The sequence below is a fragment of the Dysidea avara genome, chromosome 4, assembly GCF_963678975.1.
Source record: "Dysidea avara chromosome 4, odDysAvar1.4, whole genome shotgun sequence".
Lineage (NCBI taxonomy): Eukaryota > Metazoa > Porifera > Demospongiae > Dictyoceratida > Dysideidae > Dysidea > Dysidea avara.
Window position 1 is genome coordinate 33,960,312 of NC_089275.1, and position 18,291 is coordinate 33,978,602.

Genomic DNA, 18,291 nt, shown 5'->3' on the forward strand with positions numbered 1-18,291 from the left:
TTATATATGTCTTGAAAGTTCAAGTTGGTGACTTAGGTCATATAGCTAAAATGACTACATGGGGACAAACTTGAAAATCTGGAAAGACTAATTACAGGGCTGCATAGTTTTTGTAGAGGTAATCCACACATTATAGTATCATCTGGTAGAATCTGAACGCGCATGCATGCATATATTGACTCTGAGTTATAGTGCGATTCTCTTAACTTGAGTAAATTATTACAGTTAAAACAATGCATATAGCTAACCACTAGAAGGTGCATGTTAATGTGAACACTTTAGCTACTGTACTCTGTTAATGTGAACCAGAGTATAGAAATCCCTCTAGGTTGCATAATAGTTTATGTTGCACACTGTACAAACTGTTAGTGTCCCCAGGACAACAAACTTGGTGTCCAAGTTTGTCAGTCACCAAATTTTGTGGTCCTCAGGACACCAAAGACCAAGGTAGTGTCCAAACTCAGTGTCCCCAGTACTCTAAATACATTGTCCACTGTACACTATCGCTAATTTTTCTCCCATGAATTGCTATATAGCTATAGTCTTGTTTCAACACAGATCAAGTCATGATGGGGTTGGCTTTTTTTCAGCCCTTCTAGGTATTTGTCCCATTTCACTTTAGGATATTTAGCTCAGAGATTTTCGCTTAGGCTCCTAGGCTATAGGTAAACGCATCGAACAGGCTCTGCCTTCTGTGTATACCCTCCAGTGCCTAACTGGTAAAGTAGATCATACAATAACAACACCAACATGTATAAGTGCCAGAGCTCTAAGCTTATAGACAGTATACTGTAGATCCCAATTGCAACCTAGCTAGATGTAGCCTTAAGCCCTGCTACAAAATAATCATAGCATTAAAAGCTGCAGCATGGATATAACTATTGTTGATTCTTCTCAGTCCCAGTGTACAGCAATGATTTCAAAACACTCTAGACCAGCAGACATTACAGTAATTGCTTAATTGATTTTGTATAGACTAAGTACATAATTTGCCTATGGATGTACAGGCACAAGCCTTTATCCTTAAAATACAAATCTATATTACAGCGTGCACGTGCACCCCTTGATGTTGCTATGGAATGCATTTACTTGCGGTCACGTGACAGCTGAATTGACTGCTCTCTTCAGTCCAGGTGTTCTCTCCGACAGATTGGAACTATGGAAAGAGTGAGACTAATTGTTGAGTAACTAGTGTGTATGCAACCTCTTGCTAAAAAATCAATTTTATTCCTGTTTAGCCAAAGGCATCGTGACGACCTTACTCACTTGCAGTTTAATTAGTCTTCGCTTTCAAGTAACTGAATATTTTGTGGGCGGGTACATTCAGTGTAACCTTCGTGGTGATGTTTTCCGATATGACTGAGCAGTTAAAAAGTCATGCCTGACTGGATTGCCTGCTGAGTGCTTTGTTTACTTACTTCATTCCATCGAACTAAAATTAGATTCATTGCCCACTTCATACTTGCAGGGTGTAGAGTTTCTTGCGTAGGGCACAGTTGTTGACTTTTTCCCGGCTATTATAAGATGCATAGCGAAATCGACTTACAGTGCCACACCCATCTGGTTTGGAAACTAGTGTTAATGAAGACTTATTAGAGTCTACTATTAACCACTCGTCACAATATTAATTGCATAGTGAACTGTTAGCTGTAGAGACTGGTGCTTGGCATTGCAGGGTGTATGTATACCATCTCTAATCCAAATCCAAATTCGAATACTCTTAGTACTTCGTATGTTCTTAGCCCATCACTACCAAACACATACAATTATATAGTCAAATGTTCTGACCTCATTTAAACAGAATGATTTTTATTTTTGTAGCTACATATTAACTGATCACGAAGGCAATGAACTGAACTATGTCTGTAGAATGACAAATTAATCCTAATTATGTTTCACGGATGCAGCAGGTCAATGTTTTGGCAAACCCAAAAATAAATGTAAATCATGTGATCTCTTAGTGCTAAAATGGCTGTAGAGTTTTCAATATTGTGCAAGCAGTAACAGGTGTAGTAGTAGTAAAGGAGAAGGAAATGGAGCTTCATCACGGAAGAATCAAGCATAATGCTAGCATAATAGGCAGAATAATTGTCATACTGTAAGCAAAACTGCATGCCACAGAAAAGGTTGACTTACAATAATAGAACAATTGATGCCACAGATGACACCACTGTTATTATAGTTTACAATGCAGCCAAATTCTTAATGCACAACGAGTAAATTTTACATTTAACCAGTTGTTCATAATAGTGTTCCACCGATAATCGGATCGGTATCGTATCGGAGCCGATATTGAGCTTTTAATATCGATCGGTATCGGTTACTAGGTACTCCGATACCGATCAATGACTACTCGCGCCAATCGTCATCACCATAACTATCATCATAAATGCTATGCTAGCAAAACATGAGGTACAACAAACTGGAAATAGTGTTGAGCATTATTCTAGCATAAAAGGTGCTGGAATTGCTTTGTTAAACATTGAGCAACTGCTACTTACTATGTTTGCATGAAAAAGATCGAAATACTCTAATAGAACAGTCATCACACAATAAATATTCTAATAGTGCAGTCACACATAACTAACTTGAGAGGCGTGCAAAGTGTATGGCAATTATCGGTATCGGTGAGAATTTACTGCTAGATATCGGTATCGGATCGGTAGGTATTTTTCTGTATCGGTGGAACCCTAGTTCATAAGCCAAAGTTTATCATTATCCATAGAAAGTAACAAAACATGAGAACTGTGGCAAAAATTTTGAGTATAATTATGAGCATAATAGGCAAAAATTTTGAGCACTGCAGCATAGCATAATAGGCGAAATTAAAAGCATAATAGGCTGATGCCTAGCGGGTATACACGAAGCCAAATTCATTGCTCTCTGTCTGCTTATATGGTGCGATGCCCACTAATCGCTCTGTATACACATGATCTAGCAGTCGTGCTTCTTTTCTGAACCATGCCCACTTGTCAGGAATGTGTGAAACTCTTTGTGGAGCCACACCCATTTATCACTAAGGTATGTGGAAGTCTGTAAGAAAATTGTGATGCTGTATTTCTCACACCTCCCTCTAAGTAAGTTACACTCAGTTTTCATACACAAAGTATACCTTGTTTTAATAATTATACAGGAGTATAAATGTTATTACACTACTTTAAAGGCTAGTTTAATTTATCAAATTAGAATTTTGTGCCACTGTCTTAAGTAACAGCTGTATGTATATATCAATTTCCACTATGTATGTGTCGTATCCTTTTTCATGGCAGGTTATAATTGTCACTGGCCTGATTTTCATGGTATGCCTTGTGGTTGGACAGCGACCTCGTCCTGCAAGTTGTTCAGCTGGCAACACTTGTACAATGCAAGCACCATACCACAATGTGACAATCACCACTGATGCTAACTATCGCTACATCACCACTACACAGTGTCCCCCTTATGATAATCCTCAATGGAGTAACCCAAATTCAGCCTGCAGGACTGAAGTCACCTATAGAATTCCGCTGAGTCCGACACGTCCGACTATGGCAGATAGTATTCCTGTGGGAGAAGCACTACAACGTCATGATGATATACTGTATTTAAAAAATGATCCTCGACCTGTGTTAGGAGTTCTGGGAGTACTGTTGAATGGTGTTAACATATATGGTGTCGGGTCTCCATGTGGGTTTGGTGCTAGTTGTCCTAATGATGGAGGACCCAGTAACTATGTAGATGCAGTGGAGTCTGAAGGACATACTGTTGACCAGTGTGGAGGCCATGCCAGCCCTAACGGAGCTTATCATGTGCATTCTAACCTTGGTTTTAATGATACTGATGGGAGACAAAGCTGTCAACTGCCTGTAGATGTTGCAGGGGAACATTCTCAACTTCTTGGATGGATGTTTGATGGTTATGGAATTTATGGACAGTTGTCTTTAAATGGTGTCGTCCCAGATGATTTGGACGAGTGTGGGGGCCACACACATCTACTTGATGGAGCTATGGTCTACCATTATCACTTCCCTTATCCGTCTCAGTTTCCATGGGTGGTTGGCTGCTTTAGAGGATGTCCAGAGGTCTCCAACAATCCATCAGAGTTCAGTGGAGTAACACAGTATGGGTGTACTGGTAATAGCAGTACTAATACAGGAGGTGGTGGCAACGGTGCTGGTGTGTCTGTCACTGCTAGTGTGTACACTGTGTTCTTGGGAATAGTTATTTATTTGTTGCACTTTTAACTGGTCAAACTATTGTAACGTTCCAGTCTGGAACTACACCTTTTATATTCAATGTTTTTAATTTGAACTCTATAGTAAAAGTAGCTAATACAACTGTGATCGTGAAGTGTATTAAGTGCACAAATGAGTACTGCTATGCTATGTAGTTAACCTGCACTGTACAAAGTATGTGGGTAAGAGACGAAATTGAAAGACATAATTAATTCCTGCAGGTATCTGTATGCCCTAGCTACGCATCACATACAGTGAAGCCTCTAGATCTCTTGTATAGTGTGACTGGCTAGGATAACGGACCCACCAATGTTATGCCCCTATGCATGTGGTTACCACAAGACATGAATATCAGACTGGTTATCGATAATTGATTCTCCAGTCCAGACAAGTTATTCGTTGTATGGCAATGCAATGTGCATGTGGCCCCAGTTAGATGCTATATTATGCGTGTGGTACTGATAAGTGATAAGACCTATATACTTTATACACGTATAGTTAGTATTTGAAGCCAAAGAAAACATCATTCAAGTTGAGCTTTTAGTTATATGATTCCAGCCATAAGGACTGTTTGTATGCATCTGGCAACTACAAACTGATCATAAGTTGGTTTGTTAAATCCTCCATAATTATATAATTGTGACTCATTTGTGAGCATGATTCCCCATTGAATTTACTCAAAAAGTTGGCTCATGCATTAGTTCATAACATTTGTATTGCCCTTGCTGTCATTACTAAAGCATACAGTACCTATTAAATCTAATTACATTGCCGGCATGGACTGGACAGGCTCCTTTTTTTCAACATTGAATGATAAGCTATAGTATGTAATCATATGTTGGTCATTTGTGCTGGTTAAGCCTGCACATGTGACCAGCCTGCTAGCACTTTGTGCTTTTATCAGATCAAACCATTTGGCTATAACTGACTTTTTGTAGCTAACTTGAACTATCATCTAGCTACCAACCCCTTGAGAGCCTTTTGTTTACACAACATAAAGGCCACAAGTTGGCTTATGTTAGCTATTTCTCTTGATAATTAAACCCACTTTCCTTTTGGCTGCTTTGTTAGGTATCAGTTCAAAATACATAATTATGAACATACTATAACCACATAGCTATAGCAATGCTCTGTCTGCATGATCAGGCAGTAGAACATGCACTCAGGCTGCTGACACAATGCAGTAGTTACATGTATACTGTATAGGTCTGTAACAGTTGCTGCTGAAGTCGAGTAAGTGTCTACACTTGTATCCTGCTAGTGTAACCGCACCGATTTGTTCAATAAAACTTTACTATTTTATAATGTTTGTTTCCTAATTTCCTAATTATACGTATCAATAACCTCAGAACCAGTTGAATGTAAGTGCAGTGAAGTGGGACAGAAGTGACATGTATCGCCGACTTTTCGCTTACGTTTCGGGAGAAAAATCACCACAAACAACGTGTAAAGGTGAATACACGAGGTGTTAATGATGCACTGACCTGTACATGTCACGCGAGATTTTAGAATGTAACAACAACCTCCTCCCATCGTCTCCTCCTTTTGAGCTGTTTTAAAAAGCAGACCGTACACTTTATTAGATCTGTTTCACTACGTAAAGTGTGACCTTGAATACGTTGTTGTTGGTGACCTCAATGAAAAGCTTCGTTTTCAGGTTGCGCGCAGTTGCAATTGCTGGAAGAAAACCAAAAGCTGAAACAAAGGATAGTTGAGTTAGAAGGTAAGAAAAATTCCGTAGTGTTATTATGTGGATATAACCCACTGTCTACCTGTAGACGAGAATGCTGCGTATAGGGAAAAGGAGGATTTACAGAGAGCACAGTGCAAACGGTTGAAGGATGAACGAGATGATGCCATTGTGAAGTATGCTATTGGTGAAGGTATGTATGATTCTGTTGTGTAGCACACGTACATACATGTAAATGTGTCTTTGACAACCTTTGAAAGGACTTGTAGTGAAACTTGTGAATCATTCTGGTTTAAATTTGTGACCCCAATGTCACCACAGAAACTGAGATGGGATCCCACTCTATAACTGTGGTGGGTGTGTGTGTGGTGTGTGTGTGTGTGTTTGTGTGGTGTGGTGTGTGTGTGTGTTTGTGTGTGTTTGTGTGGTGTGTGTGTTTGTGTGGTGTGTGTGTGTGTGTGGTGTGTGTGGTGTGTGTGTGTACCCAGCTGTTTAAATGGGGACCTGGTGGTCTGGCGTCAACTGGGGAAGCAGCCCACCCAGCTGTAACATCAATGGGTACCTGGTTGAAACTGGGGAAGCAAATGTCCAACTGTCCTTGTCTCGCTTAGTGGTGTTGGGATCGTTGTGGAACTTTAGGTTCTGCGACCTCTCTCCATGAGTCCTCCTGGCCCTGCCCCAGTAGGATTTTCCTGCACAAGGTTCAAGTGCCTGAGTGGTGCACAGGCATCCCAGTGCTGGTTCACTGGGCGGCAGTAGCTATGTTTCGCATGGCTGCTGGAGACTTTGCTTTGCTTTGAGGCTTTGTGTGTGCGTGTATGCGTGCGTGTGTTGTAACTTCGTGTGTGTACAGCTGCTGTCCGTTAGTTATCTTTGTGGTTATTATACAGCTAAGCTGGACAGCATTGACAGTGATGATAGACAGTTGTTGTCCCAGATTAGATGTGACAACTGTAACTGTGGTATGTTTTACCATAAATGTATACTGCTATGTTTAGTAACACTTAACTATATTTAGAAAATTTTGTGGTTTGCAGGTTGTGGTATATGTTGAAAGTGTTCCATGCTGTGTATGTAACTGATTTTATTGCTAAGTGATTAAATTTTACTGTTTCAACAGCCAAAGTAGCTGATCTTCAAAGACAACTAGAATTACTGAGGTCAGAGTTGGCAGATTGTCAGGAGCAACAAAAACTAAAGTTGGAAAGAAGTCTAAAGATATCCCAGCAGTCACGTACTCCATCTCACTACCATGACGATGCTACGCCAGTTCCTGTCAATGAGAGCAGTAGCTCACATGTTCCTCATGTGAGCCTTCATAGAGGAAGTACTGAGGTAATGATGTTTATTGTTGTGTTATATAGCCCTTCGTGATTACTGTTGTTGATTGTTGGAAGATTCTAAGGTTGTAGTAAAGGCTTACTTAGCGACCATCTTTTTAATAAGATCCCCCACTATAGTGACCACCTCTAACATAGCTACCACCTCATTCACACTGTCTCAGGTTACTTTCAACTATGGCCAACTCTAGTTATCAAACTGGAGTCGGCCCTTGTCATACCACTGTTCAACTAGTGGGCTGGGGATTGTGTGTTCCAAATAACAATGAGTACAATGTATAAGCCATTCTTTGTTTAGGCACTTAATAAAACTACTGAAATTGTAGTGATGACACAGAAGACTAATCTGTACAATGTTATAGGCGCTTTATTATAGCCATTGAGTGCCTCTTTTGCCAATGTTAGTAGAACAAAATGGTTGTAGAGTATAGAAAATACTCAGAAGCAATTTATGATTATTGTTACTGTAACCAGTCGACCAGCTTGAAATGTGTTCAAATTGTATCCTAGCCCATGCTAGCCCACCTCATCTTATCGTGTCATGCTGGGCCTGGTTCAGCATGGCTTGATTAATTCACCCTGCGGTTTATTTAGTGCTATACCCAGGTTAGAAGGTAGTGTGAACAGGGTGCAAATGCTCTTCCACTAGATACCTGTAAGGTAAGCTAAACTTGTTATTACAGGGAGTAAGAACCATGTATTGTGAATTGCACATCCGTGGTCATCAAAGTTAATAGTGTCACGTGAAAATGAGCCAATGAAAATGAGAATTGCTGTTGTTTAACCAAAATACTTTATGAATATGGACGTGCAATCCATGCAGGCTTGGGGTCAAATACAGTATTTAAATACAAATACAAATACAGTGGAACCTGTCTATAATGGTCACCTTGGGACCAGATATGTCTGGCCTTTATATACAGGTGGCTGTTATAGAGAAAACCTGTATAAGGTGGTCAGCAGCATTTTAGTGGCTATGGCCGTTATAAATGAGTGATTATTATTAAGAGACTTGCGCCAACCGCAATGCAGTAATATTTTAGTACAGAAAGGACAAGGTGAGCTTGTTGTGAACGTTAGTTATTGCTATTGAATAAGTTTAAGCAATGAAGCCTGATAGATTATATAGTATTCAATGAAAGGCAGGAAGTGTGATAATTGTGCATTAATTGAAACAGTGCCGTGGTGCCAGACAGTTGGCTTAAGGGGGCAAGCAACTATGTCCTATGGCTTCCGTGAATAAAATTATGTGTTTTATATAAAGCTGTAAAACCAACATGGATACTGTTCTCCACCTGATGGACAACACATGTTTTAGTTGAGATACTGAACTCCTGTTTAGTGCTAATTTGAGTGAAATCCTCTGAAGTATGCAAATTATGGTGTGGTTACAAATCACTGTAATTTTAGCACTAAAATTGATTCTCCTCCTACAGTTAATTGCGAAACTCCGCAAAAATTCTTGTAGCGGCTTGTAATAACATTATCTTTAAAAGTATGGAAACATATTTTTAGGAATGACTACTATGGCTTCAAAAGAGGAGATTACTGTTTTTCATAGAAAATTTAGAGAGTTCAATAGCTCAATTGATAAAGTACTCCAAAAAATTACTTCCATACTTTTGTTACAAACATACTTAGGTAGCAGATGACAAAGTTTATGAAGCGCAGAACTAAAACTGTGAGACTAGATCCAAAATTTGTAGAATTCTCATTCTTTACATCTAAAATACTAAACCGAGCCTTAAAGTCAGTACTTCTAACTGGAGATGGTGATTTTTTATTACCACAAACACATCTGATGCAAAAGGGGATGGAAAGCAAGCACAGATCAATGAAAACCAAGATTTTGCATGTGAAGCCATAGGAATTAGTAGCGTGCCCCCTTAACAAGCCACCATAAAAGGTAGCGACCGCTATATACAGGAGAAAGTTATGTATACAGTGATTCATAGGTGAATTCTTGGTTGGCTGTTATACGCGTTAAACAGGTGACAGACAGGTGACCATTAGACAGGTGACCATTAGACAGGTGACCGCTTAATGCAGACAACAATGCATACATTTGTATGGGAAAATATTTGGGACCTCGTGTCCATGGCCGTTATGCAGAGGTGACCGCTTAATTCAGGTGACCGTAACACAGGTTCCACTGTACTCTGAAAGTATGGAATACAAAATACAAATACTTATATCCAGGATGTATTTCAAATACAAATACAAATACTTTTAAAATACTTCTATACTTCTGTACTTTGATCCTTTGATCTGATCTACACGTTACACAACCACCCAATAGTACACACCTCTGTTTTAATATGGTTCTAATAAACTTTCAAGTGTACGGTAAAAACAACTGTATAACATTATAATGCCGGAAAGCAATTGGAGTAGACTTCTTGCTCTTCTTAGATGACATTATGGAATGCTTGTATGTACTTATACTTTAATTAGTAGTTGATATATTTTTACAGATTAAGGTGCCAATAAGTCAAAGAGATCATCTTCCAACCAAATAATTAAGTCATCTTCCAAGCAAAGTATTTGATACATTTCCAGAAAGTATTTTAAGTTTTTACATAAAGTATTTAAGTACAAATACAAATACATGTTGTTTCAAAACTTCAAATTACAAATACAAATACTCAAAAATAGTATTTAAATACAGCTAAATACAAATACTCATGTATTTGACCCCAAGCCTGAATCCATGATTACTAAAAGTCTGTGGAATGTAGAAAAACAAAGCCACCTCATTATGGGGGCTACAATATTTGGTCCAATAGGTGGACTAGGTTTCACCATAGATAATATACCCTCCTGGATTGGAAACTAGTAAGCGCCACTGGTTACAGGCTGGTTTCGCACCCCCCTCAATAACAAGACAAGTTTTTCTTGGCGAAACAAGACTCACCACTGTTAAAGGGTTCTTTCTCAAGATGTTTTGGAAGCCAACAGTGAGTTTCGAGGCAAATTGGCTCTTTATTGTGCGAATGGTAGAAGCAAAACTGAACGCGAGATTAGATGGTTTGGACACTTTCAAGGAAAATACCGAAACCCTGTATGCTACACCCTTCGCACCCAGACCATACTATGGAGCATTATTTGATGACTTTGTAGTATAAATTGTGTAGCGATACTGTCTAGAACCACAGAGAGAACGTGCTTCCAGTTTCGCCGAAAAATACCTTCCCAAAAACCTGCCAAAGAAGTTATGGGTAGGTATATTATTTAGCCGAGACAATTCTTTATAGCATAGTTAACCTTGTGATACTTTCTTTTTCTACCTACAGCACTTAGTTTAGCCAAGAATGTGCTTCCAAAAAAGCATGTACAGTGTGGTCCGCCATTGTAAGCCTTCTGACTAAAAGTGAAGCGAAGTGGTCAAACTAACCAAAACAATTACCATAACAACACCACAAGTCATTCTCGTAACAAAGTAAAGTCGTTAATGCCGCCGTTCTGCTGTAATAGGATTACATTGTTGAGGCGCGAAACCAGTCTAAAAGCACTGGTTCTTGTACAAAGTCTATGGGCGTGCGGCGCAGTTTCCAATCCAGGGGGGTATATTATCTATGGTTTCACTGTACAACTCTTGGTTGAAGTACTTCAGTAGATTCAGTAGGTTTACATACTTGTGTTATATAATTCCAATGTGATTTCTGCTGCCGACCTGCTCAATACTGAATTGAAGTCTAGAACCAAATTTGCTACTGTTTATACACTTGTTGAGAATATCCATGTATCACCCTACAAACTATAACTCAACTATGGCTTTTTAAGTGCTCCATGACTCTACTGACACTCTAAATGGTCTAATATATACATGTATTAGTGCATGTGCAGCTTTTGTGATCTATAAGATAGATCTGTTTAGATTGATAATGGTGGTGGTGTCTCCAGAGCTAGATATATGTGCCAGTTTTATTGTGTGAGTCACAACCAATAAATCCATTCATTGAGTTCAGTCAGCATAATACACTAGGCCATCTCACAGTTGGGATGTATACAGGTAATTAGTATCTGCTAATTTTCTTGTCAACACTTATTCCATATAGGGTAAGCAGTGTACAATATAAGGGAAAATTATTGCTCGGACAGAATGGCCGATCAAAAGTAAATTTGATTGGCCATTTCTGAAATTGCATGGCCATAAAATAGAGGTGTACTATCCTGGTGTGTGAAGCACAAGCCTTCTAGGGGGTCTGGGGGCATGCCCCCCCCCAGGAAATTTTTGAAAAGGGATCACTCTGAGATTGAATCTGAGACCACTCTCAAATACTTATCACTGCACATGCATTTTACAGAGTTTATTAGTAATACATGTACAAAATTTGTGTTGCTGCATATATTTTACAAAAAAAAACAACTATGAATCAATGTATTGTACTGCCAGTTTGTAGACTTAGCTGTGCTAAATGCTTTGTTACAAGTGTGTTGAGTCCGCACAGATTGAATTATCAACTAGCTATTGCTAAAGTTTCTCTTGTGAATAGCAATAGATCAAAACTTACTCTCGAACTTTCCATGTGCAGAACACTTTTATCACCTTACTTTCATTCCACCTTCTCCAGCCAGTGCATTTCTACAGATTCTAACCACGAAATGGCCATTGTATACTTAATATCATACCTCCACTTCGCAAAAAATTACTTTCTTTTCTTCTGGAAGGCGCCACTCGTGTAGTCAGTGTAGTGATCGCTTCTTCACAACATCGACAGTCACCCACAATCGATAATTGGGATAATACGAGGTGCAGTGCTCTAGCTTACGCATGCGCATCGAGTGATGCTTCGACGGGATAGAGACTTCACGTAGCGATTAAATAGCTTCGGTAAGGAAAGGTAACGATACGACAATAATAATAACTATAATAATACATGTTATAAAGACTAATAATAAAGAATTACAGTTGTAAAAAAATTGATCGGCACAAATGGCCGACCAACGGCTACATTGATCGGTCAACAGCATCACTTGGTCGGAAAATGGCCGATGGCCGACCGTTATATTGTACTCTGGGTAAGCCACACATACTGCCACCATGATAATGCACTTTCTATTTCACAATTTTTATCTTTGGGTTTGTGATTTTTACATGGTAACAGCAGCTCTTGGTATCTCTTTGATCTTCAGTTGACCCGTGCCAGTACTGTATCACACAAGGAAAAAAACTGATATTGAATGGGTCCTATATGTTGAATAGAGGTTGATGTTGTTTAAAAGCTTCTTAAATTCCTTACACTGTTTCTGTCATATAGTACCAAGAGTACATTATGGAAAAGGTTTACTGGTGTGTACCTACAAACAGGTTGGATTGTCACAGGATCATGTGATGAAGTCTAGAGTACTCAGTGAGTTGTTGTTCAAGGATGACCAGTTGGTGAATGACCTTTCTGACAGCTTGGAGACTACTTCTGTAAAAGGTGGGTGTGTACATAGGGATCGAGTGTAACAGAATACTGTAGTCTGGCTGACTCCTAGTGTGTTTAATGTGTAGACCTGTACACTAGCCCCTTAATATTCAGCAATACTTCGGATATACCATATTTGACCGGTTAATAGCCACGGCTATTATTACTTTCAGCTAGCAAGACCCTGTGGCTACTATGTGAGGGTGGCTACTATGGGCTTGTGTGGCAGCAGCCCACGGTGTTTATACAGATTCACAGTGACTGACCTTGTTTAATCATTCTTCAATACTTTCATTCATTTTAACTTGCTATTTCCTGGCTTAAAACAACTCCTTTTTTCTGGTTTCTGCTTCAAATTTATCTTATCAACACTTGCAACAGTATGTTCAGATATACAGTAAGCTGTGGCTCTTATATGATAATAATTCTAGGCTGTGGAGAATCTGCTATCCAGGGGTGTCTATTATACGAGCCGCGGCTATTAACCGGTTAAATATTGTACATCAGTATACTACTGGTATGGCGTATGTATGGCTACTGTAGTGTAAACGTAACTAAAGGAACCATCCATTCCTATAAAGTCTTTGCCTCAGTACAAAACCGTATGTTGTACGATGCTTCATAGCTAACACCGTCACAAGTAACCATATTTTTCCAAATTTTGTGCCCCATCACCACAAACTGTGAAAGCTATCTGTTTGAAATTTGATCACAGGTGTTACATGATAGTTGATCATACCAATGGAGTGGGTGGAAAATATTCAACAAAATTGAAATGTATATATAATTAGAATTATTCACACCTAGCGTGACAAGCCATACAGTACATTGAACAACCAAGGTCTTCATATTGTCAAAATGTGGTATATTTAATTGTTATCTATTGTACTTAATTGCAGGACATCGTGGAGATTGGATATGTTTATGCAAGTCCTTGAGCATCAACCATACCAGTCTGTATCACTTAGACCCCAGACAAAGACTTCTGGACATTTTGAAGGAATACCAAAAGTCTTGTACACATGATTTAAGTGTCAAAGACCTATATGGAATATTCAAACAGGTCGGTAATGAAAACTCTGCTGATAGATTGATAAGAGAAGCACAAAGACAGTTATCTGGCGAGTTCCACGGTACTGGTGATAAAGAACGGTCACCCACAGATGAGGCCCACAGTGGAAGATACAGACATCGGTCACAATATTGTAGCATCACACAAGATCAGAACAATGATGATGTTCGCGATTGTGATATCAATAAGTCTTACTTGGAAGATTATGTGGTGGTGTAAGCTGGACTGTATCATTCTCAACAAGAAGTGGATCTTGAAGAGACCACATATTGTTTGGCGTAGTATATACCTCAATGTACCTGACATTCAACTCTCTCATTGTCTCTCCCCTCCCCATTCCTCTCCACTTGTTTTTGTATTGTTTGTACACTGCATGGGATCTAGTGAATCAATCGATCTCCTACATTTTTTTAATCCTGAATAATTGCGTGAATATATTAGTGTCGGTGTTAATTAGTTTTTATGTAATGTCATGTGATTCGTTACGTTGTACGCATGACCTGCCAAAGGTACCGAAGCTCGACGCCTGCTCGACAAAGTCGCTACTCGTGGTATCAGATAGTATGATGGTATGTATTACAATGTACTGTAAACGTACGAGGAGGGTGACCTGGGGTCCATTCAGTCAGCGGGTTTACAGCCCTGCATGCTGCAGCTTTTAAAGGCGGGGCGCACTCTAGTAAAGAAAAATGTTTTTCAGCCCCTACACTTTATGCTTTCCAATTAAAAAAAAAAAAAACGATCACAATGGCTGATCATTCCCCACCCCGTCCCTTAGGCTTAGTGGAGTCCAGCTCTTTATTATACTAAGTATCCACTATCCAGGTATATCACTGATAACTGAAGGCCCGGCACGGCAAACTTGATTACTTGTTTCTCGTCCACAAAAAATCGGATTTCCATGCGGGCGGAAGGTCATTTTTCATTATTTATTATTGAAGAAAATACCCCAAATCAAGCTGTATGTAACTATAAAGGTTAGCTAAAACCTTTTAAGAACTGATACTTACGTTTTACCACCATTTCTGAGGTTCAAGTGACATTTTCTGTACCAAGGTAGTAGGCATGGGGGTCTGGAGAGCACAGCCACAAGAGGCTAAAGGTGCTTTATATGTTTTAGGACTTAATTTTTTTTTTTTTGTAGAACAGTTTTATGCACAATTTGTGTGTGTGTGTGTGTAATAATAAAGTATGCTAAGTGTTCTACATCAATCAAGAGTTGTAGGGATCAGTGACAGTCATAAGTAGTTCACTTATGAGCCAATTGTCATATACCGTAGAATCAAGAGTTCATAATATATTATATACAATGGCATACAAAGGACCATATGCATTTTATCAGCAAAATTCCTACCTGGCTATTAGCTAGTGGCTAGTTGTCCATGGGATACAGTTTTCATAATACCCAGCAACTATGGAGGATTCTTAATAGTGCTCCATGTGGTGGCTGTTCTATTAGAGAATTCGACTGACTGTTCTGAGTATCTCGATCTTGTTTTTTTTGTTTTTTTAATTGTGTGTGTGGGGGAGGGGGGGGGGGGCACAGGGCATCATCCACCACTGCTATATGAAGTAATCAACTGATAGTGGTTGTTTTGGTAGGTGTACAGGGTCCCAGTGTTAACTTTCAACTTGATTGTATTATTCTTTACTACTGTATTATGCATGCACTGGGGAACCCTACAACAAAACTTGTTAAAGTAAACCACAAGATTTTTCCACTTCACAAAACTTATCTAGACATGGGATGGCTCATGTAACAAGGTTACTTGAGGCGGTTGTCAGGTTTCACTCTTGCATACTTCGGTATTCTCAGCCTTTTTCTTGCTCATAGAAACCATATAACAGCATTAATGCCAATTAAAGGAAGAACCTTGGGAAGAACACACTCCCTTCTCTCAAGAGTCAGCAAGTCAAGTATGTTGACCAAATAGCACTCACAAACTAGGTACCCAAAACCAGATTAACCAGCTACACAGCTGCACTATTCTTCATGCTTGTGAGTACCAATACCAGTACTCTGGGTACCCAAAGCAAGCCACATTTAGAATCAACATTGGTACAGACAGGGGCAGAGGAAGTAGTTGACAATAGCTGCCCACCTCACCAGCTACGCATTCATAACTATAAACTACATAAAAATCCTTACATAGCTCGCTACACACTGCTGTAATACTGTGACTGCTTTATTAGAGTGACTGCTCTATTAGAGTATCTCGATCTTCATCGCAGTTTTCAGCCCCACTCCAAGAAGGATAATTTTGGCGTAGTATCATTCTGAGGGGGGGGGCTAAACTAGCCCCCCCCTTTCCGCCACCTATGGGTACAGATACACCCCATTTTAGTCCACTATCTCAGATGGTCCATCTAGCTTCCTGTGGTGTCTGTTGCTTATCTTGCCACTACTGCATGAATGTAGAACAGTAGTACAGTTCATGCACCAAATGGAGTGCTCATTATCACATTAATTTTGTTAAAAGATCTGTCATGTGTAGTCTATGGCATGTTGAATTTAAGCTAGCCATTAACCCAAAGGTCCTGGGTTTGATTCTTCTAAGGCCATAGCCGGATTCTTCCTATGATTTTTCTTCTCATGCATACACTGATCTTTTTGTGACACACTTGTTAGCTAGGTATTCACGACTCTTACTACACTATTTATACACAATAAAAGCAGCTAACTATCTGGCTATATTCCTTATGGATTTTACTCTGCATGGTTTTGTTCATCTGCCATGTGCAGTACATTGAAGGCCATACATGCACTCCATTAGAAAGCCTGCCTTAGTTGCATATAGGCAGAGCTTAATAGAGGTTTTGGTACACAGGTTGCTTTAATGTACAGGGAGTCTTAGACATTTTGATATCAGTTTGATGCAAGTTTATGTATGTTTTAGCCTGGCATGTATGGCTTGAGAAGTTTCATAAGTGGCACCATTGGGACAGACAGTGTTGTATACATTTTGTGGTTCAGTTCTATGTATCAGTGGTGGCGGAAAGTGGAGGCTAGAGGGGCTAGAAACCCCCATCCCCCATGTACTTTATTGTGTGATGTCACGAGTATATCACATGATTAAATATCATTGTGGGGTCCAGCTATATATATCATATAGTGGAAGGATTCATTGTATGTATGTCGTACCTGAAAGATTTTAATTCACAATACTTTTGCAAACTGTGCCACCAGATTCAATCGCATAGCACCTATTTTTCAAAAAATTGCTAGGGGGATGCCCCCAGAACCCCCTAATATCACCATGCTTTGCATGCTGAGTATTGCAGCTTTGCACACTGTTGTAATCACTGCAACCATGAACAAGCCTCCAGATTCCATAAAGGCTCAGCTCAAATAATTATGAGGATCCCCCCCCCCCCCCCCCCCCAACGTTTTCATCTTGCTCTGCCTCTGTATGAGTGTCACCATTCATAGTTGATTACAAGAATAGTACATATGAAGCTTTCATGTACTGTTCACCAATACTGTACCATTATTATTTCTTTTTACTCTACTCTGTAGGTTTTCACAATCGCACTAGTGGTGATAATCAACTTGGCATTGTCAAAGTCACAAGTCTGTCCACCAGCCGATGTCTGTGTCAGACAAGCTCCATACAAAAATGTGACCATCACTACTGACAGTACCTATCGATACGTTACCACCTCTCAATGTCCACCCTATCAGAATCCTCAGTGGACTAATCCTAGTGTTGCTTGTGATAGAGAGATCACATACAAGATACCTCTTCATCCTAAATTGCCCACTGCTGTTAAAACTATCCCTGTAGGTGAAGGATTGAAAGTTTGGAACAACATTTTGTACCTGAAGGAAGATCCTGCTCCAATATTTGGTGCCATGGGTGTTCTCTTAAGTGGCGTGAACATTTTTGGTGTTGGGTCCCCTTGTGGTTATAGCTCCAGGTGTCCAGAAAATGGAGGTCCCAGCAAGTATGTTGATGCTGTTGAGTCAGAAGGCCACACTACTGACCAGTGTGGAGGACATGCTGATCCTCATCATACTTATCACATTCACTCTAATACTGGCTTCAATTCCAGTAAAACAGGAGGAAGAAAAAACTGTCAACTACCAGTGGATGATCCAGGAAAACATTCTCAACTTCTTGGTTGGATGTTTGATGGCTTTGGAATTTATGGACAGTTTTCTGAAGATGGTAAAGTTCCAACTGACCTAGATGAGTGTGGTGGACACACACATAGTATTAATGGAGTGTCAGTTTATCACTATCATTTTCCTTACCCGTCTAAATTCCCATGGACCATTGGCTGCTTCAAAGGTTGCCCAGAAGCTTCTAATAACCCACACGAATACAGTGGATTTACTAAGTATGGATGTTAATAACAATTTTGAAACTGAGTGCTAAACTATGTCTGATTATAATTCAAATTAACACATAATTATGTATTGTCACAACTACATTTGTGTTGAGAAGATTTCAGTTGCTTTTTATTTGTGTGTAAACTGAATTGCAAGCTTAAGTATAGCTAGTTATATCCTAACATTACACTGTTATTGGAGATTATAATATGTAATTGATAAATATTT

General features: G+C 39.4%; 3 protein-coding genes across 3 annotated transcripts; all 3 read left to right on the top strand.

Annotated features, from left to right (window-relative positions):
- The first annotated feature begins 1,061 nt into the window (after window positions 1-1,061).
- LOC136253283 (uncharacterized) lies at window positions 1,062-4,277 on the top strand. The gene is made up of 2 exons (XM_066045921.1): window positions 1,062-1,167; window positions 3,270-4,277. Exons 1-2 carry the CDS (start codon window positions 1,159-1,161, stop codon window positions 4,221-4,223), a joined length of 963 nt encoding a protein of 320 aa, XP_065901993.1. The 5' UTR covers window positions 1,062-1,158; the 3' UTR covers window positions 4,224-4,277.
- Window positions 4,278-5,521: 1,244 nt separating this feature from the next.
- Window positions 5,522-14,144, top strand: LOC136254769 (uncharacterized). Its single transcript, XM_066047505.1, has 7 exons — window positions 5,522-5,666; window positions 5,872-5,937; window positions 5,993-6,097; window positions 6,795-6,866; window positions 7,025-7,239; window positions 12,556-12,670; window positions 13,558-14,144. The coding sequence occupies exons 1-7, from the start codon at window positions 5,606-5,608 to the stop codon at window positions 13,947-13,949; spliced, it is 1,026 nt and encodes a 341-aa protein (XP_065903577.1). The 5' UTR covers window positions 5,522-5,605; the 3' UTR covers window positions 13,950-14,144.
- Window positions 14,024-18,250, top strand: LOC136254768 (uncharacterized). Its single transcript, XM_066047504.1, has 2 exons — window positions 14,024-14,299; window positions 17,248-18,250. Exons 1-2 carry the CDS (start codon window positions 14,024-14,026, stop codon window positions 18,082-18,084), a joined length of 1,113 nt encoding a protein of 370 aa, XP_065903576.1. The 3' UTR covers window positions 18,085-18,250.
- Window positions 18,251-18,291: the final 41 nt, after the last annotated feature.

Excerpts from the sequence above, each read along its gene's own strand:
- LOC136254769 (XM_066047505.1), top strand. The coding sequence starts at position 5,606 with ATGTATCGCCGACTTTTCGCTTACGTTTCGGGAGAAAAATCACCACAA. Across the intron at positions 5,667-5,871 it reads ACCACAAACAACGTGTAAAG|GTTGCGCGCAGTTGCAATTG; the intron begins GTGAATACACGA and ends CTTCGTTTTCAG. Across the intron at positions 12,671-13,557 it reads GGAGACTACTTCTGTAAAAG|GACATCGTGGAGATTGGATA; the intron begins GTGGGTGTGTAC and ends ACTTAATTGCAG.
- LOC136254768 (XM_066047504.1), top strand. The coding sequence starts at position 14,024 with ATGTACCTGACATTCAACTCTCTCATTGTCTCTCCCCTCCCCATTCCT. Across the intron at positions 14,300-17,247 it reads TGGTATCAGATAGTATGATG|GTTTTCACAATCGCACTAGT; the intron begins GTATGTATTACA and ends TCTACTCTGTAG.